The sequence below is a fragment of the Bos mutus genome, chromosome 2 (assembly GCF_027580195.1).
Source record: "Bos mutus isolate GX-2022 chromosome 2, NWIPB_WYAK_1.1, whole genome shotgun sequence".
Lineage (NCBI taxonomy): Eukaryota > Metazoa > Chordata > Mammalia > Artiodactyla > Bovidae > Bos > Bos mutus.
Genome location: NC_091618.1, coordinates 68,178,087 through 68,204,500, shown reverse-complemented (window position 1 = coordinate 68,204,500; position 26,414 = coordinate 68,178,087). Strand labels below are relative to the sequence as shown.

The 26,414-nt window shown below is 35.1% G+C and overlaps 1 protein-coding gene across 1 annotated transcript in view; it reads left to right on the top strand.

Annotated features, from left to right (window-relative positions):
• Positions 1–26,414, top strand: part of DPP10 (dipeptidyl peptidase like 10) — an 800,722-nt gene that overhangs the window by 694,616 nt on the left and 79,692 nt on the right. Inside the window, exons 12-13 of the mRNA XM_005898074.2 lie at positions 13,111–13,149; positions 23,191–23,298. Coding sequence (XP_005898136.1) covers positions 13,111–13,149; positions 23,191–23,298 — 147 coding nt within the window. The remainder of the gene's footprint in view (positions 1–13,110; positions 13,150–23,190; positions 23,299–26,414) is intronic.

Here is a 26,414-nt window from a genome sequence, read left to right as displayed (position 1 = left end):
ATAAGTAATCAAAAAGTCCATAAATATAGTAAAGGATTCAGACAATACTAACAACTTATATTGATATTTAGGAAAATTTCATTCAACGACTATATAATCAACAGTCCTTTTGAGTACAAAGGAAATATTCACAAGTCTCAAAATGCAGAAGCTGAAATCAAGCAGAGTATATTGTTTGACTATAAGAGAATTATATTAGAAATTGTTAACGAGTGTTAACTGGAGAAGAGTATGGCAACCCACTCCACTATTCTTGCCTAAAGAATCCCATGGATAAAGGAGCCTCGAGGGTTATAGTGCACATGATCAAACAGAGTCAGACATGACTGAAGCAACCCAGCATGCCTGCAACTAAAGAATATTTGGAAAATATTTGAAAATTTTAAAAATGTTCCTAATAACTCATAAGTTAAAGGAAAATCACAAAAAAAATTAGAATTCAAGCACAATGAAAAAATAACTTGTCAAACTATTATTATGTGGATGAAGAAAATGATCTATATTAAAATGGAGTTTATATCTTTAAATGCTTATATTAGAAAAGGAAGAAGGTATTCAATCAATGATAAAGCTCTAAGTTATGAAGCTAGAGAAAGAAGTATAAATTTAGTTCAAAGCAATTAGAAAGAATGAAATATAAAAATAAAATCACAAATAAACACAAAATAGTCTATAGAGAAAATCAGTGAAAGCAAAAATTATTTTTAAGAGATGAAAACCTGATGAATACTTAACTGTACTGAAAAAAGAAACACCTCACAAAGTGCCAGTTTCAAGGTGAAAGAGTTCCAATGGATATATTGAGGGCATTTTTCACAGAATTAGAACTAATAACTTTGAAATTTGTATGAAAAGACAGAAGGCCTCCAGACAGCCAAAATAATCTTGAGAAAGAGGAACAGAGCTGGAAGCATCACACTTTCTTGACTTCAGATGATACTGCAAAGCTACAGCAATCAAACCAGAATGGTATTGGCACACACTAGACATGATCAGTGGAATAGAATAGATAGGCTGGAAAGAAACCCACACACTTAAGGTCAATTAATCCACAGCAAAAGAGGCAAGAATATATAGTGGAGAAAAGAAAATCTCTTCAACAAGTGGTGCTGGAGAAAGCAACATATAAAAGAGTGAGATTAGAACATTTCCTCACTTAGTATACACAAATAAACTCAAAATGGATTAATGACCTAAATATAAGGCCTGAAACCCTAAAACTCCTAGAAGAAAACATAAGCAGAACACTCTTTGACATAAATTGTACCAATATTTTTTTAAAATGTCTCCTGAAGTGAAAGAAATTAAAAAAAAAAAATTTAAATGAGATCTAATTCAACTTAAAATCTTTTGCACAGCAAAAGAAACCATTCACAAAATTAAAAGATTATCTGGTGCATGAGAGAAAGTATTTGCAAATGCTATGACTCATAAGGGATTAATACAGAAGATATACAAACAGCTCATAAAAGTTAATATATTAAAAAAAAAGCCTGATTAAAAATTGGTCAGAAGGCCCCAATAGACAATTTCCAAAAGAAAACCTACAGATGGCCAACAGACACATGAAAGTATGTTCAACATTGCTAATCATCAATAAGCCAATCAAAACCACAATGAGATACCACCTCACACCTATCAGAATAGCTATTAAAAAAAATGTTCAGGAGGATGTGGTGAAAAGCAAACACTTGTACGCTGTTGGTAAGAGTATAAATTGGTGTAGTCACTTGGAAAACAGTATGAGGTTCCTCAGAAAACTAAAAACAAAACTATGATATGACCCAGCAATATACTCTTGGGTGTATATATATCTATATGTAAAATCAAAACCCCCAAATGCTAATTTGAATATATACATGCATTCCATTCTTCATAATAGCATTATCTACAATAGACAAAATAGGAAAGAAACCTAAGTTGTTTAATCAGAGTATATACACATAATAGAATTCTGCTCGGTCATAAAAAAAGAAATGATGCCATTTACAGTAATGTGGATGAACCAGGAGGGTATTATACTTGGGAAAATAAATCTGACAGAGAAAGAAAATTGCTGTGTATTATGTCTTATACGGGAATCCTAAAACATAAAACAAATGAATGAATATAACAAAACAGTTATAGACTCACAGATACAGAGAACAAACTAGTGGTTACCAGTGGAGACAGAGAACTGAGAGGTGCAAACTACTATTATAAATAAGCCACAAGGATATATTTTACAGCAAAGGAGTATAGTCAATATTTTATAATAAGTTTAAATGGAGTATAAAGATTTTATAACACTGTTGTGTACTTGAAAACTAATTTTGTAAATCAACTATAACCTCAATAAAAAAAGAAAGTGGATATCATATAGTGCAAATAAATATTTTGATGTAATAAGTTGTATGCCATAAATTCTTGAGGATATGATATGAAAAATACCATTCAAAAGGTAAAAATGACCAAAAATGACATATATGAAGAAGAAAAACATTGAAATAGTTCCATATCAATTAGAGAAATTAAATTCCATGATCAGAAATCTTCCCACAACAAAAACTCCAGAAACCAGTGGCTTCAGTGATGGATTTCTTTAATGATTTAAGAAATAAAAGAAGTCACATGTGTCATCAAGGTGGCAACATAGATCATTCCAGACTTTAGTCTCTCTGAGAAGACCAAAAGCAATATCCATATATAGGACACTGTTGTGAAAATCCTAGGACATGGAGATGAGACTGAAGCACCCCCTGGGCCACAGAGACTGAAAAGAACCCATTAAAAAGATAAGAGTGGCTACACTCTGACCATATAACCGCCCCCTCCTCTCAGGCCGGTATTGTGTGCCACACTGAGAGGTGTCTCTAGGCCTACAGTTTCTCCAGTGGAAAAAAGAGAGTACACGGTGGACATCTAGCTCCTCCAGAATTGTGATTTCTTCATGGAAGGCTCACTTGGGTCTTGCCTCAGGAGGATCAGGAAGGGGAATTTGGAGGATTAGACCACTGCAGATTGTGATGGAAAAGGGTAGGGTGGAACTTGTAGCCATCAGCTCTCAGATCTTGGCAGACATTTCATTCTCCCGGTCGTGCTCAAGTAGAAATTCAAAGTAGCATCTTTGCCACCTGTACAGCCAAGACAGTGATCCTATCCAGACAGGGAACTAGGTTTGCAGTTTTATCCAGTTCAGGATCCCAAATGGCAAGCACAGTCAACATTGGAGCCTGTTTGTAGCCCTGCAGAAAGAAGCTAGTTCATAGCTCTGTCTACTACTGAGTGCAGCTCAGGACTGTCTGATCAGGAAACCTATATTGCCCAGTGGCACCAGAGTGATCAGTAAACACAGCCAGTGGTTTGCCCTTCTGCAGATCCAAAATTAATGCTTGTCTTGCCAGGGAGCTTGGTGCACAGTTTAGCATGATTCAGTCTTTAAACAGTAGCCTTGCCAATCTTGGGTCCTAGTCTGTGGACTCACCAGGTAAAGAAGCTACTTCATATCCTCAATACATTGAATTGAGCATTGAAGCTAATTCAATGCTCAATACAACCGCTAGCCCCACCCAACTGGTAAACCTAACCAGAGCACCCAGGATGCTGCATAATCTGTCCTATATCCTCACTTACAGTGGTATTTGAACAGTACATCCAGCCTTCTATACCCACCTACAGAACAAAACCACTGTCCCTGTCTTCTCAGGAAACTCATTGTTCAGATTTGCCTGATTTGGAGTCCCTTACAATGTGCTCTGCCGGCATTGGAGCCCACTCTCCAACCCTCCCTGGATAAGGAAGCTAATTTATAGCCCTGTCTACTATACTTCCCAATCCAGCTCACTAGGAAGTTTGATGGGAGCAATAGTAGAGCTCATCCTACAGTGAAGCTTGTACAGAAAATCAAGCAAGTCCTATCTAACAACACATACACCTCAGAGTTTCAGAAGTGGTTTTGTCCCAAAATAGACCCCAGTAGCAAACTCCATCTTCCTGGACAAGATGATAACAGCTGACCTGTCTAGAATGCCATCCTATCTCAACAATGGATGTATCATTGAGGGAATAAAGATAATAGTTGATTTTAACAATGCTATAGACCAAGTGGAGTTAATAGACACATATAGAACACTCCCATGCAACAGCATCAGAATACACATTCTTCTCAGGCACACATGGAACTTTTTATAGGATAGATTATATGTTATGCCACAAAACAAGTCTCAGCAAATTAAAGATTAAAATCATGCTTTTTTTCCTTTTCTTACCACAGTGATATGAAACTAGAAATCAATACAGGAAGAAAATTGGAGAAAACATAAATATATGAAAAGTAAACAACACACTCTTGAACAACCAGTGAATCAAATGAAAAATAAGGGGGGAAATAGAAAAGTATCTTGACCCAAACAGTAATGGAAACACAATATACCAAAACTTATGGGAATTATTTAAAGGAGGTCTAAGAAGAAAGTATATAGCTATTAACACACACATCAAGGAAATAGAAAGCTGTCCAAAAAACAGCGTAACTTTTTATTTCAAATAACTAGAAAAAGAATAAATTTAGCCCCAAATTAGCAGCAGGAAGGAAAAATAAAAGATTATAGCACAAATAAATGAAATGGAGAGTTGGAAAACAATTTAATAAAATAATAAAATTAAGACCTGGTTCTTTGAAAATATAAACAATTTTGGCAAACCTTTAGCCAGACTGGCCAAAAAACAGACAAGACTAATACATACATACATATATATATACACACACACACATATATATATATGAATGAAAGAGAGAACATAATAATTGACATAGATATTTCAGAAATACAGAAGTTCATAGAAGATGGCTATGAAAAATTACATGCCAATTTATTGGAAAACCAAGAGGAAATGGATAAATTTCTAAGAACATTAAACCTATGATGACTGAATCATGAAAAAATAGAAAACCTGAATAGACCAGTTACTACTAAAGAGATTGATCAGAAATAAAAATCCTCCCAACAAAGAAAAGCCCAGAACCAGATGACTTCACTGGTGAAAATTACCAAGTACTTAAAGAAGAATAAACACTAATCCTTTCAAACACTTCCCAAATGTCAAAGAGGAGGGGATACATTCAAACTCATTTTATGTGGCTCTCATTCCTCTGCTACTGAAGCTAGACAAAGATGCTGCAAGAAATAACAAATAAATGTAAAAGTTCTCAACAAAATACAAGCAAATTCATTTCAGAAGCATATTAAAAGGATCATACACCATGATCAAGTGAAATTCATCCCTCAGATGCAAAGATGATTCAACATATACAAGTTCATAACTGTGATACACAACATTAATAGAATGAAAGATAAAAATCATCTCAATAGATGAAATATGTTTAACAAAATTCAACAGCCATTCATGAAAAAAAATTCTCAACAAAGTGGATATAAAGGCAATATACCTCAACATAATGAAGTCCATATAACAAATGTATAGATAACTTTAGACTCAGTGGTGAAAAGCTAAAATAAAAGCTTTTCCTCTAAGCTCAGGAAGATGAGGGTGTCCACTCTCACCACTCCTGTTTAACACAGTACAAGAAGTTTTTCAGATAAGAAAAGAAATAAAAGACATCAGACCTGGACAGAGAAAAGTAAATTTGCTTCTATATGCAGTTGATTTCATACATAGAAAATACTGAAGACTTAATTAAAAACCATTAGATGTAATCAATAAATTCAGTAAAGTTGCAGGACACAAAATCAACATACATAAATCAGTACTGTTTCTACACAATAACAAACTATCAAAATAATAAAAAAAGATTCCATTTACAATAGAATGCAAAAAATAAAATATTTAGGAATGAATTTATCTTAGGAGGTGAAAGATACTTATATCAAAAACTATAGGACATTGATAAAAAAATGGAGAAAGAAAAAAATGGAAAGATATCTTGTGTTCATAGAATGGAAAAAATTAATAGTGTTAAAATGTTCACTTGTAGATTAAATGCTCTCTCAATCAGATTCCAATGGCATTTTTAACAGAAATAGAAAAAAAGATTATAAAATCTCTATGGAATCATAGAAGACCCTGAATAGCAGAACAATCATGTGAAAGAAAATCAAAACTGGAGTCATCATGCTCTCAGCTTTCAAACTATGCTTAAAAGTTATGTTAATGAAAACAATATGACAGTGGCATAAAAAGACACATATACCCATGGATCAGAATAGAGAGCCCAGAAATGAACTGGTACATATGTATTCAACTGCTGTTTGATAAAGGAGCCATGAACATGCAATAAGAAGAGGACAGTCTCTTCAAGAAATGGTGCTGAGAAAACTGTATAACCACTGCAGAAGGATGAAATTGGACCCTATTTACACCACTCACAGAAAATGAAATCAAATGGATTAAAGACTTAAATGTGTGTGTGTGTGTGTGTGCTCAGCCATGTCAGACTCTTTGTGACCCCATGGACTGTAGCCCGCCAGACTTCTCTGTCCATAGAATTTTTCAGGCAAGAATACTGGAGTGGGTTGCCATTTCCTACTCTAGGAGATCTTCCCAATCCAGGGATCAAACCTGGGTCTCTTGGGTCTCCTGAGTAGACAGGCAGATTCTTTACCACCGTGCCACCTGGGCAGCCTAAAGACTTAAGTAACAGACCTGAATCCATAGAAATCCTTGGAGAAAACAAAGGGGGAAACTTTCTTGACTTTGATCTTGGGATTGGATTGTTGGATATGACATCTAAAGCACAACAAAAAAATAAATGTACAAATGTCAAATTAGAAAGCCTATGTACAACAAAGAAGAAGTCAACAAAATGAAAAGCCAACCTAAACAATGGGAGAAAATATCAGCAAATCGTATGTCTGATGCTGGGTTACTATTCAGAAATATATAAAGAACTCATACCTCAATAGCAAAAAAGTAATAATTCAATTAAAATGAGCAAATGACCTAAAATAGGTATTTTCCAAAGGATATAGTCAAATAGCCAAGTGCCCAGTATCTCTAATCATTAGGAAAATGCAAACCATAATGAGATATCACCTCTTACCTGTTAGAATAGTAATAATATATTTGCAAGTTGCTGAGAGAATCTTGAAAATTCTCATATCAAGGAGAATATCTGTTATCTATGTATTGATAAATATTAACAAAACTTCTCTTTTATTGGTCATTTCATAATATATACATATATCACATCATTATGTTGTACAACTTAAACTTACACAATGTTGTATGTTAATTATATCTCATTAAAACTAGAGGAAAATGGATTTTTTTTTTTTAACCTTTCCTACGTTTTCTAGAAAGTGGGAAAGAAAGAGAATTTCTCAACTTTATTTTTATTTATTTTTATTTATTTTTTTGTGTGTGTAATAAAGTTTTATTAAAGTATAAAGGAGACAGAGAAAGCTTCTGACATAGGCATCAGAAGGGGGCTTGCTAGTGTTAACAATGAAGTTATATAATCCAAAGAATGTCTGGAGGTTGTAAAGACCTCATCAGATCTACTCCCATAATTTACATTTTAAGATAACACTGTCCTCAGGCAGATTATTTTTATAAGAGAACATTGTCCTGTTATCAAAACTAGACAAAGACATTAAAAAGAACATTTTAGACTGATATCTGTTGTGAATATGTATATAAAACATTTTTAGCATATTAATATATCCTTCTGGCGAATATAAAGAATAATGCATCATGACTAAATAGGATTTTAGCCTGGAATTTAAGATTAGTTTATATTTAAAATCAATGTAATTCACTATTTTAACAGAAAAAAATAGAAAAACAAGTAGGCAATTATCTTAGATGAAGAAAAAGCAACTAACAAAACTCAACATCCATTCATGATAACTTTCAACATAAATGAATAGAAAGTAATATCTCCATTCTGATGCAGGATACCCACAAAATAACCAACAAATATTATATTCAATGGTGAAACATTATCCATGTTTACCTTAAGATCAACAATAAAGTAAGGATAGACAGTCTAACTCTACGCATTAAATAAATATTAGGGACTCTAGTCAGAGTAACTTTCATGGAATATCTATCATGATGGTTGGCAAGGAAGAAGTAAAATTATCTTTATTTGTAGATAATATTATTGTATAAACAAAATGTAATAAATTTACCAAAAATACCAGAATAGGTCACAATTCATAAGAGAATTTCTCAGCTTATTTTTATACGTCAAAGCATCAACTGTCAGGAGCCGCGTTAGGCATTACTGACAAAATGGAAGCACGGCCCCAACCCCCTCTCCTCATCCTGCAGGCACGGTCCCAGGATGAAGGAGTTAGGTCTTGTGATTCTGATTTGTTCTTTCCTTTCTTCGGTTGAGTTGGCTGGAAAGAATGTTAAGGTGCTTATTGTTCTTGAGAGAAGCATGAGAAAGCACAAAGCCTTCTGCAGTTGTGCCCAGAAAATAATTCATAAAGTTAACCATTGACATTTGTTCAAGGATCTTTACAAAGAATGTTCCAGGATGAGCACGTAGGCCACAGCTTGAGGCCATGGGAAGAATTGTTATCTGAGACCTGTTTGTGAGGGAAATGTTTATGGCAAAAGAAGTTTGCTGAGTTTAAGGTTTAGGAGTAATTAAGAATAGTTAGAAGCTAAAAATTTAAGAAATGTTGTAGTGTTGGCATATTTTACTATAGCTTATGGAGATTAGGAATTTTAGAGATATTAATAGCTAGAAGCCTTTTTAGGAGATAGTGAGCTTAAGATACTAGGGAAAATAGGATTTAGAAAGATAAGAAATAAACTGAGGGATGTGGCATGAGTTACAATGTAATCACAAGTTAAGTATAGGACACATAAAAGGAAGTAGATAACGGATAGTAAAACCGATTTGCTGAAGCAGGAACTCTGTTTGAAGGGCAACAGTAATTTCTGGAGACAATAAATCTGGGTGAGGGGGAACTGAAAATGTCAAACCTCTGACCTAATGCTTTTGTCAAAGTATAAAAGAGAACCTGAAGCTTGAAATAAACATGCAGTCCTGCACCTTGAGTCAGAATAAACATCATTCTCTGCTGACACCGCTCATCCCTTCAGGCTGATTCCCTGGCTGCTGGAGCTGGACTCCAGCAATCAACTTCAATTGTTTGTTCTGTTTCCTGATTATTATTCTTTTACTGTAAAAACATTTTATTAATAATATAGGATACCACAGTTTTCTTAAGAAATCCTCACTGAATTATTCTGGGGTAAATGGAAACAATACTTCAAAATTGCTATCAAATTGTTTAGAAAAAAATTAAATTTCTAATTGATTTTGAAAAAAATAGATTTCTACTAGACTCACAAATAGTTTAGAAACAATAGAGAGATATAAAAATAAAACAAATGTATCAAAATATAAATACATGAGGAATATGTCTAAGGGATATGAAGATGCTTCTTGAACAGGTCTTTTAACTTGTCTGTAAGTTTACACTTATTTCAAAGAAAGATTTAAGAAGCAACAAAATGTATCTTTAAGACTGGTATTATTATGATAGATGGGGAAACAATGGAAATAGATAACAGATGGAGAAACAATAGAAACAGTGACAGACTTTATTTTCTTGGGCTCCAAAATCATTGCAGATGGTGATGGCAGCCATGAAATTAAAAGACACTTACTCCTTGGAAGAAAATCTATGACACACCTAGACAGCATGTTAAAAAGCAGAGACATTACTTTGCTGACAAAGGTCTTTACAGTCAAAGCTAAAGTTTTTCTAGTAGACATGTATGGATATGAGCAATGGACCATAAAGAAGGCTGAACACCAAAGAATTCATGCTTTTGAATTGTGGTATTGGATAAAAATCTTGAGAGTCCCTTGTACAGCAAGGAAATTAAACCAGTCAATCCTAAAGGAAATCAGTCCTGAATATTCATTTGAACGACTGAGGCTGAATCTGAAACTCCAATACTTTGGCCACCTGATGCAAAGAACTGACTCATTGGAAAAGACCCTGATGCTGGGAAAGATTGAAGTCAGAAAGAGAAGGGGATGACAGAGAATGAAATGGTTGGATGGCATCACTGACTCGATAGACATGAATTTGAGCAAGCTCTGGGAGTTGGTGTTGGACAGGAAAGCCTGGGTGCTACAGTTCATGGGGTCACAAAGAGTCAAACGTGACCAAAAAACTGAACTGAACTGACTGAATATTATGATGGAAAATAAAAATATTATTAAGATCTTTAAAAAATGAAATGCATATGAATATGTTTAACAAAGAGTGGCAAAGTCCTAATATTGAAAACTAAATCATTCCTGCAAGGCATTGGAAAAGACCTACATAAATAGAAGCTAAGCTACATACCTGTATCGAAAGACTTAATGTTGGAGATGTCAGTTCTACTCAAATTAAACTGTAGTTTCAATACAATACCAATTAAAATCTCAGCAGACTTTTATGGTAGAAATAGAAAGGATGGTTTTAAAATGCATTTGGAAATGCAAAATACCTGGCCAGCTAAATCAATCCAGTTAAAAAAGAAAAAAAAAATTGGAGATTTACTACATAGTTTCAGGAATAATCAGAAAGACAGAAACTGAGATTGTAGTGGAGGAAGAGAACACACACACGAATAGATCACTTGTACTGAATAGTCTTTCTAGAAATAGATCCATATTTATATGATCAATAATCAACATAGGTGCCAAAACAATTCAATTGGGGGAAATGATGCTGGAACTATCAGTAATCAGATGGAAAATACAAGGATGGTTGACATTTCTTACATTATATTCTAAAACTAATTTGAGACACATTGAAGTCTTAAATCTAAGAGCTAGTACCATCAATCTTCTAGATGAAAAGGTGGAATATAACTTCACTATATTGAATAGACAAAGTAATCATTTATTGTAAAAGAAAAAAATAAAGTATACATCATCAAAATTAGAAACTTCTGATGAACAAAACAAAGCATATCAATACAATGACATTCCAATCTGCCACTTGAAACAGAATGCTGATATACTCAACAGTATGAATGAATCTCAAAAACATGTGATGTGAAAGAAACCCCACAAAAAAGAATATATAATATGTGACTCCAGTTATCTGAATTTCTAAAACAGGCAAAACTATCTATGGAAAAAGAGTTTGTAGGAGTAGCTGTCTTTTGAAACCTCTGTGAAGGGACTTGAGGGAATGTGTTTAAAAATGTAAAATTCTCATGTCTTAATGGGAGGTAAATACATTTATCAAAACTCATCACATACACTTAAGACCTATACATTTCACTATATGCAAATTATACAAGTATTTTTAAACATTATTTTTAAATGGTCTGTAAAGGGTAGAACTAAAGAGGAAAAAAGTTATCTGTGATTGGAAAGATGAGCATAGATATGACAACAAAGTACAACAGATGGGCATCAGCCATTTCCTTACTGGGTTTCACTGATGTTCTTTACATTTAGCTTGTGCTTGTTAGAAAATATGTTTTAATTATCTTCTTCCATCTGACTGGCTTATAGGCTGATCAGAATTTCATTATTTATTTAAGTGTTCTGGATGGTTTCCTAGTCAGTTGATTACACAGTCATTTACAAATTGTTCATGCATATGTTCTAGTTAGAGAAAACCTGTCAATTGTCTATATAGGTAGGGATAATCTATATAGGCAAAATGCTTCAATAGAAAAGCTATGGGAACCCAATCATGTTCCAGAATTGATACCTTATTGATATTCTATTTCAATTTCTTTATGGAGTTAGAAAGATTTTGCTTTCTACTATGATTGAAATAGTAAGACAAATAATTGCATGTGAAATTTTGGACCTTTGTGCATTGTAACAAAACTTAGTGACACTAATAAGCAGGGGCACTGATACGTTTTTTTATTGAAGGATAATTGCTTTACAGAATTTTGCTGTTTTCTGTCAAACCTCAACATGAATCAGCCATATGTGTACATATATCCCCTCCCTTTTGAACCTCCCTCCCATCTTCCTCCCCATTGCACCCCTCTAGGTTGATACAGAGCCCCTGTTTGAGTTTCCTGAGCCATATAGCAAATTCCTGTTGCTATCTATTTTACATATGGTAATGTAAGTTTCCATGTTACTCTTTCTATACATCTCACCCTCTCCTCCCCTCTCTCCGTGTCATATCTGTGTTTTACAGACATCAAGGATGATTACTGTCAAAATATGAATAGGAAATCAAGGAATGATTCAGTTAGATGTTTTTCTGATATAGGTAGATAAATTAAGAAAAAATCTATTTGAAGAGAAATGCCCTGAAAAGGGGAAATGGTTAGTAGTTATGTAATAATAACATGTATTTAAAAGGGCAAATTGGTAAAAACAAACTATAAATAAATAATTATTATTATTTATAATTTGAAATGATATAATTTGGCATACAGGTAAAATCACCAATATATTCTGATTTAGTTTTCTCCATTTGAATACTTTTATTATAGAATCATTTTTCCAGAGAACCATATAAGTTCTCCATAAGATATAAGTTGCTCCATGTAAATAGCATTACTAAAATTTGCCTTATATACACATATTCAAATTGAGATTAGTCTAATTTTGCTTTTTGATATGTAACTTTATTCTGATCATGTGTGAAATTATTCTAAAGATACAAAAAGCTTTGCCATTTCGAATGTTTAATTATTTTACCTAGGAGGAAAGAGTGACTATGGTAAGACTGGATCGAATGACAGTATGTCCACACTAAAATTTTATTCCTGGCTGTTTGCCCAGTTTTTTTGGAAGGTCTTAATCATTTTGTATTCTGATGATGGCCAGAGGTGAAAAGAGACAGTGTCTAGTGACTCAAAACAGTTTGAATGATGTAATCAAACAGAATTGGAAAGTTATCTTCTATCTCTGGTGAAGCACAACTGAGAATCCTGAAGGGGTTCACCAAAGAAAAGATGTTGTAATTAAAATAGCATTTCATTTCAGTTCTGTACTTATTCATTCAGCTTAAATCAATAATGACAATGGGATTTCTCATGGTATTTCACTAGCTGCAAGGAGGGGAAAAGTGCCTGAAGGATAACGTTGTTGGAAAAAAGTGAAATCAATGCATGTTCATTCTGGTCTTCAGATACTTCATGGATTTAATTGTTCTGTTTCAGAAATATGAGATGACATCAGATACCTGGCTGTCTAAACAGGTATGGTATAGACGGTCTCTTTATGTCACATTTTGTCATCATCTCTACCATATTCACTCTTTTGTTTTATATATAACTTTTTCTTAAAAGTTATTTCAGTTCTATGAATTTTAGGCTCTGTTATGCTTGAGTAAGTGAGTCTTTTTTGTTAAAATATATATGACCTGGGTTTTATGACATCATTTGTGAAAAGATTACTTTTTTTTTTAATAGAACGCAAGTTGTTGAATTATTACCAGGATCCATTTTCGGGACCATTCATAAAAGTAAATATTTGTGTTGAATAAAAAGGTGCAGCCCATATAAACTAAGAACCATCAGCATTGCTCAAGTTGCCCAGAAAGCTGACCAAATCTCCACATAAATTGCTATTCAGATGAACATTTCCTTAGATAATTTCTAGTTTACACAGTGCTAGCTTGTGATGTAAATGGAGCTAGAATCCAGATGATCACAAATGTCTCCACAACGTGCTAACTGGATATTTCAGAAGGAAACACAAGATTATTCAAATATAGATAAACCCATTTTACTACTAACTTCATCACTGCTTTTTGCAAAGGAAATGTTTTGCTTGGCTTATTTGGTTTTGATTTGTTTTGTTCTTTACAGTGCTCTTTTATTTCATATTCTCTCCCTGGGTGTCATATACATCTGTGGTTTCAATTGCTACCTCTGACTGTATAGCCCCTGGCAGCTCAATTCTCTGAGTTCTGATATATGCTTGGCATCTTCTCCTAAATCTATAAAAGTAACAGCATACTCCTCAGGTTCAAACTAAACTCCATTCTCTTCCAGTAAGTCTGTATTCTTATCATAGAAGTCACAGACGTATTTATCCACCCAGCTATCAAAATCATAAACCTACTGAGGATTATTGAACTTTTCGTATCCTTATCTGCATATGTTACTCATCACCAAGTTATTTTGATTTACTCTCAAAGACTTCACGTCATTTACTTTTCTCCAATTCACAAACACTATACAGGATCAAACTATTAGCACTGCACATCCTCCTTGACTGGTGAACTCTCAGTCCCTTAGGAAGCTGCCAATCTGTTCTCCACATTTCAGCCTGGCTGAGTGATCTTTTCAAAACACATAGCTAATTCTACTGCCCCAAACACTCTGATATTCTCTCACAACTGAAAATTTGTATCTCCCCTTTGTTCTACAGATAAAGACCAACATCCTTAAAGGGTCTATAAGAGATTAATTTGAAAGCTTTTCCAGCTCTGTCATATCATCTTTTCCAGCTCTGTCATATCATCTTTTCTCCCATTTTCTCCATTAGCCTCATATTCACCAGACCTTTATGTGAACTCTTCCTTCTGAACAGAATTTTCTCAATTGCTTTCTTACCTGAAAGTTGCTTATTTGTCAAACTTCAGCCTATATTACCTGCTTAAGAAGGCACCTCTTCAAAACACCCTAATCAAATAACATCCCCCAATAAAACTTAAAGTCCAGTGCAATATTTATGTAAACTTACACAGTTAGTTCTGTGATTTTTTTTTTACAAACTTCACAAGGACAAGAATTTTGTTCATTTTTTTTTATTAATTATATAACAAATGCTTAAAATACAGTCTGGTTATAAGAAGAGTTCCATATGTACCTGTTGAATAAAAAAAAAAAAAGAGAAAGAAAGATTGTGAATGTGCTGTAGATATATCTCTCTCCCTATCTGCCTGTCTGTCTATCATCCATCTGTCATCTCTTTCTCCATAGATAACAATATGAACTATTTAATTGTAATCAGTGTGCAAAATTAAATTGAGGGAAAAACTGACTTTATTTAGCACAAAAAAAAATCAAAATTAAGTTAAATAATTGAAAATAATAAAAACAGATATGGATTTATTCTAAATTACCTGCATTATTAAACCTACTTTAATTGTCAGTGACATTCATAATAAACATACAACAACACAATGCATGAACTTTTAGGATTATGTTACCTATATTTTAAGTCCCAAATTTATGAATATTTAATAGAAATTTACAAAAAACACAGTTATCAAGTATTCAATAAGAAAATGTAGGAAGTAGTTTGTTACAGTTGATTTTTTCTCCAAAAGTTCTAAGGGAATTTCATGAAATACTTAGAATATGGTGAAATTAAAAGGATGAGAATGTGTTATAAGGTGAAGCAAATTTCCAAGAAAATGAGAAATTTAATGTAATACTCATGCTTGTTTTCTGTTTGGTGAGAAGAGCAGAGAGAAGTGAGCATGTTTCTCCTAGCTTTCAAGAGACTTATAATTGGAATAACCAGTATAAAAAATGTTTGGTCAAGAGGTAAAGTGTGCTATCCTCAGTTCATTGGCCTGTGTGTCATAAACACTGCCTTGCTTAAGGTCATAAACATGGACAGTGAGATTGGCTTCATTCTTTATTTGATTGTAGGAAAGGCTCTATATAGAGCTGTATAACTAGTTTCTGTCCGGTGGTGAAAGTTTTTAAACCCAGAAATGTATTAGTAATTATAACCCCCATCTATTCCTTAAAATGAACTATTTCCAAGGTATGAGAATTGGAGGAAGAGGGACTAACATAAAAAGGACAATGCTCAGATTTAATTTTGGAGTAAAGCACAGGAGCAGAATCTTGAATAGGGAGGAGCCAATAGTTTGGAGTAAATGTAGTGGATAAAGTGATATATGTAACAAATATTTTTGCCCATTGTACACATGCATTCATCTGTGCAGTTATAAGTAGGTCACCTACTGTGTCCTAGGGAAAAAAAATAAAATTACAAACTTACTTTAATTATTACTTGCCTAGTGAAGGAAGTCAACCATATAATAGAGTGCACTGAAAGTCATGAGAGATGAATACAGAGTACTACTTAGAGTCTCCAGGGATAGATTTCCTAAATAAGAGGGGCTTTCTAGCTACAGAGATTTAAAAATGGTTTCTGTTTTGAGTTTAAGTAAAAAATGAGGAAGATATAGCACAAAAAGATGAGTGAAAGCTTACTTCAGACAGAAGAAATCCCATTGAAAAGGCAGAGAGAGATATTACATATAGGCAAGGGATAGAAAATACAGAATTCTTGACTCTATCAGAGTTGCCAACATCCAGTGGTTCATAGAAAAATCAAGAGAATATAAGAAAATCATCTACTTCTGCTTTGACTCTGCTAAAGCCTTTGACTATGTGGATCAAAAGAGATGGGAATAAAGATCACCTTACCTGCCTCCTGAGAAACCTATATGCAGGGCAAGAAGCAACAGTTAGAACCAGACATAGAACAATAGACTGGTTCCAAATTGGGGAGGAGTACATCAAGGCTGCATATTGTCACCCTGCCTATTTAAGTTATATGCACAGTACATCATGGGAAATGCTGGGCTGGATGAATGCTGGGAGAAATATCAAGAACCTTGGATATGCAGGTAACACCACCCTTATGGCAGAAAGTGAAGAGGAACTAAAGAGCCTCTTGATGAAGGTGAAAGAGGAGAGTACAAAAGCTGTGATAATACTCAACACTCAAAAAACGAAGATCATGGCATCTGGTCACATCACTTCATGGCAAATAGATGGGGAAACAATGGAAAGAGTGACAGACTTTCTTTTTTGGGCTTCAAAATCACTGCAGGTGGTGATTGCAGCCATGAAATTAAAAGACACTTGCTCCTTGGAATAAAAGCTAAGACAAACCTGTTAAAAAACAGAGACATTACTTTGCCAGCAAAGGTCTGTCTAGTCAAAGCTATGGTTTTCCAGTAGTCATGTATGGATATGAGAGTTGGACTATAAAGAAGCCTGAGAGCTGAAGAATTGATGCTTTTGAACTGTGGTGTTGGAGAAGACTCTTGAGAGTCCCTTGGACTGCAAGGAGATCAAACGAGTCAATCCTAAAGGAAATCAGTCCTGAATATTCACTGGAAGGACTGTTGTTGAAGCTGAAGCTCCAATACTTTGGCCAACTGATGCAAAGAGCCAACTCACTAGAAAAGACCCTGATGCTGGGAAAGATTGAAGGTAGGAGAAGGGGATGATAGAGGATGAGATGGTTGAATGGCATCAGTAACTCAATAGACATGAGTTTGAGCAAGCTTCAGGAGATGGTGAAGGACAGGGGAAGCCTGGTCTGCTGCATTCCATGGGGTCACAAATAGTCAGACATGACTGAGAGACTGAACAACAAATCGCACTGCAGAATGTGATTCACTCAATCAAATATCTTGTCAGTATTTATTATCTGCCTTGCAAAGCATTTTTCCCACCCTTGTGTTGTATTAGTTCAGACTTTCAAATTTATTACACATACCATTTACATTTTCATGAGTGTCCATACAGTATACAGTAAAAATAATATTTTTATTTTTTATATTTATTATATTTTCTATTAGTAACAATAGAATAAAATAAATAGAATAATTTAAAAAGAGTAAAAATATTTATTATATTTTCTATTAGTAAGATAGAAATATTAGTAAGATATTTCTATTTTACTAATGAAACTATAATCAGACTCGAGATTATTAAATAGTTATTAATTTGCTTATTCATTCAATAAATGATTATTAAATACAGCTTATGCAATAGTCACTGTCCTGGGTGCCAAATGCAGAGCAGTGAAGAATACAAGGTTTTTGCTTCATGGAGCTTACATTCTAGAAGAACCCCTTCTACTTCTCATCTACTTACCTACCTATATGCACACATACACACATCCATTCATATACAAACAAACGAATACATATATAAAATATATGTTGGATGGTATTAGGTGGTATGGACAAAATAGAAAGTCGCTAAAAGAGTGATGGGGGATTCAAATACAGTTGGATGATCTAGTTTCCCCAATCACAATTTACATGGGATTACCAGAAAACACCTGCCTGATAAGGTAGATTTAGAGCAGAGAAAGGATGAGATCAATGAAGATCTTTTTGCAGCAGCATGGATGGACCTAGACATTGTCATACTAAGTGAAGTAAGTCAGAGAAAGACAAATAACCTAAGTTATTGCTTAAATGTGGAACTTTTAAAAGATGGTACAAATGAATTTACTTACAAAACAGAAAAAGTCACGGATGTAGAAACCAACTTTGGTTACTGAGGGGGAAGGGAAGGGAGGGATAAATCGGGAAACTGGCATTGATGTATGCACACTACTATCCCAGGTGTCAGTGGTAAAGAATCCACCTTCAATGCAGAAGACCCAGGAGACATGGGTTTGATACCAGGGTTAGGAAGATCCTTTGGAGAAGGAACTGGCAACCCACTCCAGTATTCTTGCCTGGAGAGTCCCATGGACAGAGTAGCCTGGTGGGCTATAGCCAAGGGGTTGCAAAGAGTTGGGCACAACTGAGTGACTGAGCACACATGAGTATAAACAAAATAGATAAATAAGAAGAACCTATTGTATAGCACAGGGAAATCTACTCAGTGCTCTGTAATGGCCTATATGGGAAAAATCTAAAAAAGTGGATATATGTATTACCGATTCAGTTTGCTGTATACCTAACACAACATTGTATATCAACATTAATCATCAAAATAAATGAGTTCCACCAAAAAAGAGAGTGAAAGAAAGAGTGAGGGCTGAGAAAGAGCCAGACAAAGTGAGGGGAAAAAAGTTAAAATGTGCAGACTCTGGAGCAGAAAAATGCAGGATGCAGAAGGAAGGAAGAAGAGATGAGAGAGAGTGGAGGATCAGGTCATTTAACAGTGCTTGAGCCATTCTGAAGACCTGTTAAGGAAACCATATCAAAGCCTTACTTTATACCATATGTATAGTCACTCTTCCCCTTTATGGATCACAGCCTTGTCTTGGAGAAGGGGCTTGTGTAACTCATTGAAGTTATGAGCCATGCCATGCAAGGTCATCTAAGACAGATGGGTCATAATGAAGAGTTCTGACAAAACATGGTCCACTGGAGGGAGAAATGACAAATCACTTCAGTATTCTTGCCACAAGAACTCCATGAATGGTATGAAAGGCAAAAAGATATGACACTAGAATGTGAGCCTCCCAGGTTGGAAGGTGTCCAGTATGCTCCTAGGGAAGAGCAGAGGACAATCATCATTAGTTCCAAAAAGAGTGAAGTGGCTGGGCCAAAGCAGAAATGACACTCAGTTGTGGATGTGTCTGGTGGTGAAAGTCAAGTTGGATGCTGTTAAGAACAATATTGCATAGGAACCTGCAATTTTAGGTTCATGAATCAAGGTAAATTGGACATGATTAAGCAGGAGAGGGCAAGATTGAACATCAACATCTTAGAAAACAGTGAACTAAACTGGACAGGAATGGGTGAATTTAATTCAGATTACCATTATACCTACTACTGTGGGCAAGAATCCCTTAGAAGAATTGGAGTAACCCTCATAGTCAACCAAAGAGACTGAAATGTGGTACTTGGGTGCAATCTCAAAAATGACAGATGATCTTGGTTCCTTTCCAAGGCAAACCATTTAACATCACAGTAATCCAAGTCTATTCCCCAAACACTGATGGAAAACAAGCTGAAGTTGACCAGTCCTATGAAGACCTACAACATCTTCTAGAACTAACACTAAAAAGAAGTCCTTTTTCATCATGGGGGATTGGAATGCAAAAGTAGAAAGTCAAGAAATATCCAGAATAACGGGCAAGTTTGGCTTCGGAGTACAAAATAGGCAGAGCAAAGTCTAACAGAGAGACTGTTCAAGAGAACAGGCTGGTCACAGTAAACACCCTTTTCCAAAAGCCAAAGAGATAACTTGAGAAATGGATATCACCAGATGGTCAATATAAAAATCAGATTGATTATGTTCTTTGCAGCCAAAGATGGGGAAGCTCTATAGAGTCAGCAAAAACAAAACCTGGAGCTGTCTGTGGCTTGGATCATGAGCACCTTACTACAAAATTCAGGTTTAAATTTAAGAGAGTAGGGAAAACCACTAGGCCATTAAGGTATGATCTAAATCAAATTCCTTATGATTAAACAGTGGCAGTGATAAACAGATTAAGGGATTAGATCTGGTAGACAGAGTGCCTGAAAAACTATAGACTGGTTCAAAACAATGTATAGGAGGCAGTGACCAAAACCATCCCAAACAAGAAGAGATTCAAGAAGGTAAAGGGGTTATTTGAGGAGGCTTAAAAACTATTGATGAAAGAAGAGAAGCAAAAGTCAAAGGAGAAATTGCAAGGTATACTGAATGCAGAGTTCCAGAGAAGAACAAGGAGATATAAAAATGTCTTCTTAAATGAACAATGAAAAGAAATAGAGGGAAATAATAGAATGGGAAAGAATAGAGATCTCTTCAAGAAAATTGGAGATATCAAGAGAATATTGCTTGCAAAGATGGACATGATAAAGGACAGACAGTAATGACCTAAAAGACGCAGTAGAGATTATGAAGAGGTGGCAAGAGAGAACTATACAAAAAGGTCTTGATGTTACCACTGATAATCACTATGGTGTGATCACTCACCTGCAGCCAGACATCCTGGAGTTTGAAGTCAAGTGGGCCTTAGAAAGCATTACTACTAATGAAGCTAGGGGAGGTAGATGAATTCCAGCTAAGCTATTTCAAATCCTAAAAAGATGGTGCTGTTAAACCGCTGCACTCATTTTGTCAGCAATTTGGAAAACTCAGCAGTGACTGCAGGAGTGGAAAAGGTCAGTTTTTATTCCAATCCCAAAGAAGAGTAATGCCAAAGAATGTTCAAACTACAGTACAATTTCACTCATTTCACATGCTAGCAAGTTTATGTGCAAAATCCTTCAATTTCAACAGTATGTGATCTGTGAAATTCCAGATGTACCAACTGGGTTTTGAAGAGGCAGAGGGACAAGAGATCAAATTGCCAGCATCCACTGGATCATGGAAAAAGCAATGGAACTCCAGAAAAATATCTACCTCTGCTTTTTGTACTATGCTAAAGCCTTTGACTAGGTGGATCACAATGAACTATGGAAAATTCTTTTTATTTATTTATTTATTTATTTTATTTTATTTTTAAACTTTACATAATTGTATTAGTTTTGCCAAATATCAAAATGAATCTGCCACAGGTATACATGTGTTCCCCATCCTGAACCCTCCTCCCTCCTCCCTCCCCATACCATCCCTCTGGGTCGTCCCAGTGCTCTAGCCCCAAGCATCCAGTATCGTGCATCGAACCTGGACTGGCATCTCATTTCATACATGATATTTTACATGTTTCAATGCCATTCTCCCAAATCTTCCCACCCTCTCGCTCTCCCACCTAGTCCATAAGACTTTTCTATACATCAGAAGGGATGAAAATGCCAGACCACCTTTCCTGTCTCCTGACTAACCTGCATGTGGGTCAAGAAGCAACAGTTAGAAATGGACATGGAACAACTGACTGGTTCCAAATTGGGAAAGGAATAGAACAAGGCCAAATAACTGTCACCTTGCTTATTTATCTTATATGCAGAGTACATCATATAAAATGACAGGCTAGATGGCTCACATACTGGAATCAAGATTGCCAGGAGAGATATCAATAACCTCAGATATGTAGACGATACCATTCTAATGATGGAAAGTGAAGAGGAACTAAAGAGTCTCTTTAGATGAGGGTGAAAGAGGACAGTAAAAAAGCCGGATTGAAACTCAACATTCAAAAAACGAAGATCATGGCATCTGGTGCCATCATTTCATGGCAAATAGAAGGGGGAAAAGTGGAAGCAATGTCAGATTTTATTTTTTTGGCTCCAAAATCAATACAGACAGTGACCGCAGCCATAAAATTAGAAGACTCTATCTCCTTGGAAGGAAAGCTATAACAAACCTAGACAGTGTATTAAAAAGCAGAAACATTCCTTTGCTCACAAAGGTCTTTATAGACAAAGCTATGTTTTTTTTCCAGTAGTCATGTAGAGATGTGAGATAAAGAAGGTGGAGTGCCAAGAAATTATTGCTTTTGAATTATGGTGCTGGAGAAGACTCTTAAAAGTCCCTTTGACAGCATGGAAATTCAACCAGTCAAGCCTAAAGGAAATCAACCCTGCTTCATTCAGGGGATGGACTGATGCTGATGCTGAAGCTCCAATACTTTGGTCACGTGATGTGAAGAGCCAACTCATTGGAAAAGACCCTGATGCTGGAAAAGAATGAAGGCAAAAGAAGGAGGCAACAGAGGATGAGATGGTTGGATAGCATCACCAACTTTGAGCAAACTCCAGGGAATTGTGGAAGACAGAGGGGCCTGGCACATGCAGTCCATGGGGTCGCAAAGAATCGGACAGGACTTAGGGAATGAACAAAAACAACATAGTCACTCTCACTAATCCAAAAGAAAGAACTCAATTTTTTGTTATATAAATCCAATTTCTTAATGTTTCCTCTTATGCAAGAGAAAGCAGTCTATAAGTATAGCCTCCATCATTTAATTTTCAAAAACAATTGTATTGATTTAACATGCCACTGAAGTTTAATTTAAAAATCATCAAATGGGCATCTATGTTTGTGTGTTTGTGAAAAAGTGAGCAGTGAGGATGGGAAATTTGAATTAAATCATTTTCAATTGATTGGTTCCAATTTTGCAGTCTTTTTGTATTTACAGTAAATTTATATAACATCATCAGAAATGTATCTTCAATAACTTCACTTGCTGAGTAAAAGATTTCAGGAAGATGTATTAAATAGTGTATGTTATACAATTTTCCAAATTAAAAAGAGATTTTGATAAACTGTTACAGCTGTTCATATTTTCTTAATTTTTGAAGGGTACATCTCTAAACACAATCATATGTGAAGATATGAAAATTATTTTCTGAACCAGTTTTAAAACTGTCTTTAGTCTAATTGTGAATTATTTCTATTCAATATGCAAGATACTTTTACATCCATCTCACCTTTCAAAAACACACATATGCCCATGGGCCTAAAGCATCACTGAGTTCACTTTAAAAATATTATGATACTTTTATATTTTAAATAATAATTCAACCTTTTGCTAAAATAAACCAATTATTTGTCTAATCCATGAATGTATTGGTAGTAGTTGGCAGCACAATTTTCAGATGCCCTTTTGAGATTGTTATACGTGCTTCTGTTTTTTAGAATGAGGAGCCCGTGTTTTCTAGAGATGGTAGCAAATTCTTCATGACAGTTCCTGTGAAGCAAGGGGGTCGTGGAGAGTTTCACCACATAGCTATGTTCCTGGTCCAGGTAAGTGCTGTGTTCCTCTTCGTTGCCATCTACATGGCATTCTGCATCGATGGTTAGTATCTGTGGCATCCAGTCACATATCCAACTCAGGGATGTTTTAGGAAGAGGGTCCCCATCCATAGCCCTAGTTCAAGCCACCCACAAAACATTTTCAGCAGTCAATAAAATTTAGTGAGATACACATGTGTGCTATGAGTTGAGGGCCTTGGGATATAGAATTTAATAAATAGAAAGAACCAAAGTCCTACTTTCAAAGACCTGAGGAAACTCGAGAGACAATTTCTCATTCAACAAATATATATCACCTATTTGATACAAGTAATGTTTTCAAAATGTTACAAAATTTCAAATACCTGAAGCAACCTGAATGTCCGTCAAAAACTGAATAGTTAATAAGTTATGGAACACTCACAGAAGGAAATGCAATGCAGATTCTAAAAACCAGGATAAAATAGATTTCTTAGGTGTTGTCAAAGTCACAAAGTCTGTGCTACATTTTTATGGACTTTTGGATAAAAAGAGAATAAAATGTTATTTTTCCTCTACATTTCAAGTGAATGTTAACCAGTTTATGCAATTTTACTAATTATAAAAAGGATCAGGGAATTCACAATAAATGATTAAAATATGGTAAGGTTATGAGTCAATTTGAAACTAATTACCAATAAAATATTCATGAGAAATAAAGTTTCCTTCAAAATCAAATAAACGGTCTAGTAACAGGTAAATGACGATTTATCAAGATAAAGCATTGTGGATAAATTGGAATCTTTCTTAAGAATGTTATAAACATACTAGCCAAGAATCAATTTCATACTTACTTTGTTGTTCAGTTGCTCAATCATGTCTGACTCTTTGTGACCCCATAAACTGTGGCACACCAGGCTTCCTTGTCTTTCACTATCTCCTGGAGTTTGCTCAAACTCATGTCCATCGAGTCAGTGATGTCATCCAACCCTGTTGCTTCCTTCTGCTTTTGATCTTTCCCAGCACCAGGGTCTTTTCCAACCCCGGTGCTCTTTGCATCAGGTGGCCACAGTATTGGACCTTCAGCCTCAGTATAAATCCTTCCAATGACTATTCAGGTTTGATTTCCTTTAGGAATAACTGGTTTGATCTCCTTGTAGTCCAAGGGACTCTCAAGAGTCTTCTCCAACACCACAGTTCAAAAGCATCAATTCTTCAGCATCACAATTCAAATGGGTGATTATCTTGTGGCTCAGATGGTAAGGAATCTGCCTGAAATGCAAGAAAGAGACCCAGGTTCAATCCCTGAATCCAGAAGATTCCCTGGAGAAGGGAATGGCTACCCATTTCCAGTATTCTAGCATGGAAATTTCCATGGAAAGAGAAGCCTGGCAAGTGACAGTCCATGGGGTCAAAAGAGTTGGACATGATTGAGCAACTTTCATGCTTGCTAAGAATAGAATAAAAATAAATTTGACAAAAGATCCCTAAGCAACCTGAGTGCTTTTATGTTCTTAATATCTTCAAGTCTTGTGCATATTCACAAAATTTTACCATTATCCATATACATATTTACATTGGGCAGCTCAGAAATTTGAAATTCTTAAAATCAATGTCAATAACTTAAAAGGCAGCACTTTTCCAAAGTCTGTACTATTAAAGTAATTGTAAATTACTTTACAAAAAAATGATTTTAACTTTAATTTTAAACAAAGCTTTGACCATACATAATTTCCACAGTGGAGAAGTAGATCATTTTTTATTATTAGAAAAATAAGTTATAGAGTAATATATGATGTGATATCATTTATGTTTTTAAATAAATGAATGCATTTATATATGAAAAAAATTGGGGGTGATTCTATACTGAACTATTAAATGATTATAACAGACAGGTGATATTAATGGAATATTTTTGATGTTTATGTGAACTGGAGGAAGCTTTACCAGCAAATTGCTGACCTGATTCACTTTTGCTTGTTAATCATAAATTTTGTTATTATAAATACTAGGGATATACTTGTGCCAAAATAATAAATCTTCCAAATCTTACAATTGCTTGTGGTGACATCTTATTAAAATTTTAATTATCTGCATTTTTATTCAGTAATCTGAATACAAACCAAAGTAGTCAAAATTATATACAAATTGTGAATATATTCATAAGATACAGAGAAAGGTAGAGAAAGATGTATAATACATCTATAGATGAGTAAATGTAACATAAATGGACTTCCATTGGCTCAGCAGGTAAAGAATCTACCTGCGGTGCAGGAGACACAAGAGATGCAGGTTTGATCCTTGGGAGGGGGAAGATCCCATGGAGGAGAAAATGGCAACCCACTCCACTATTCTTGCCTGAAAAATCCAAAGGACAAAGGAGCCTGGCAGGCTGAAGTCCAAAGGGTCGCAAGGAGTTGGACATGAGTGAGCAACTAAGCATATCTTAAGTGTTAGTCATACAATTGTGTTAATTCTTTGAGACCCCATGGATTGTAATCCACCAGGCTCCACTGTCAGTGGGATTCTCCAGGCAAGAATACTAGACTGGGTTGCCATTACCTTCTCCAGGAGATCTTCCAGGGGTCGAACTAGTGACTCCTGTATTGGCAGGCAGATTCTTTACCTTCTGAGCCTCCAGGGAAGTCAACTAAGCATATACATATGGAGAAGGGAATGGCAATCCACTTGAGTATTCTTGCCTGGAGAATCCCATGGACAGAGGAGCCTTGTGGGCTACAGTCCATGGGGTCGCAGAGAGTCAGACAGGACTAAGAGACTTTTATATATATATATATATATATATATATATATATATATATATCTTAGAAGATAGTCTATCCAACCAAGTAGGAAGTGAAATGTCATTTTGAAAGTGTGGACTTGGCAGAGCGGGGGTCAGGGATGAACATGTTGACATGTAAGAACTGAGGTATTTATATACTTAACAAAATTTTCTTTACAAGCCTTGGGAAGAAATACCTTCTGTCTCCCAATCAAACCAGTCTGAAATGCAGTCTAATTCATTATTTCTGAAATGTTCAGAAGAACAACTTCATAGAGCAGATGTGTTTACTTTGTTCCTCTTCCATATGGAGATTATAACAAAATTTCATTGAACTAGAAAACATTTTGATATATTCTGGTTG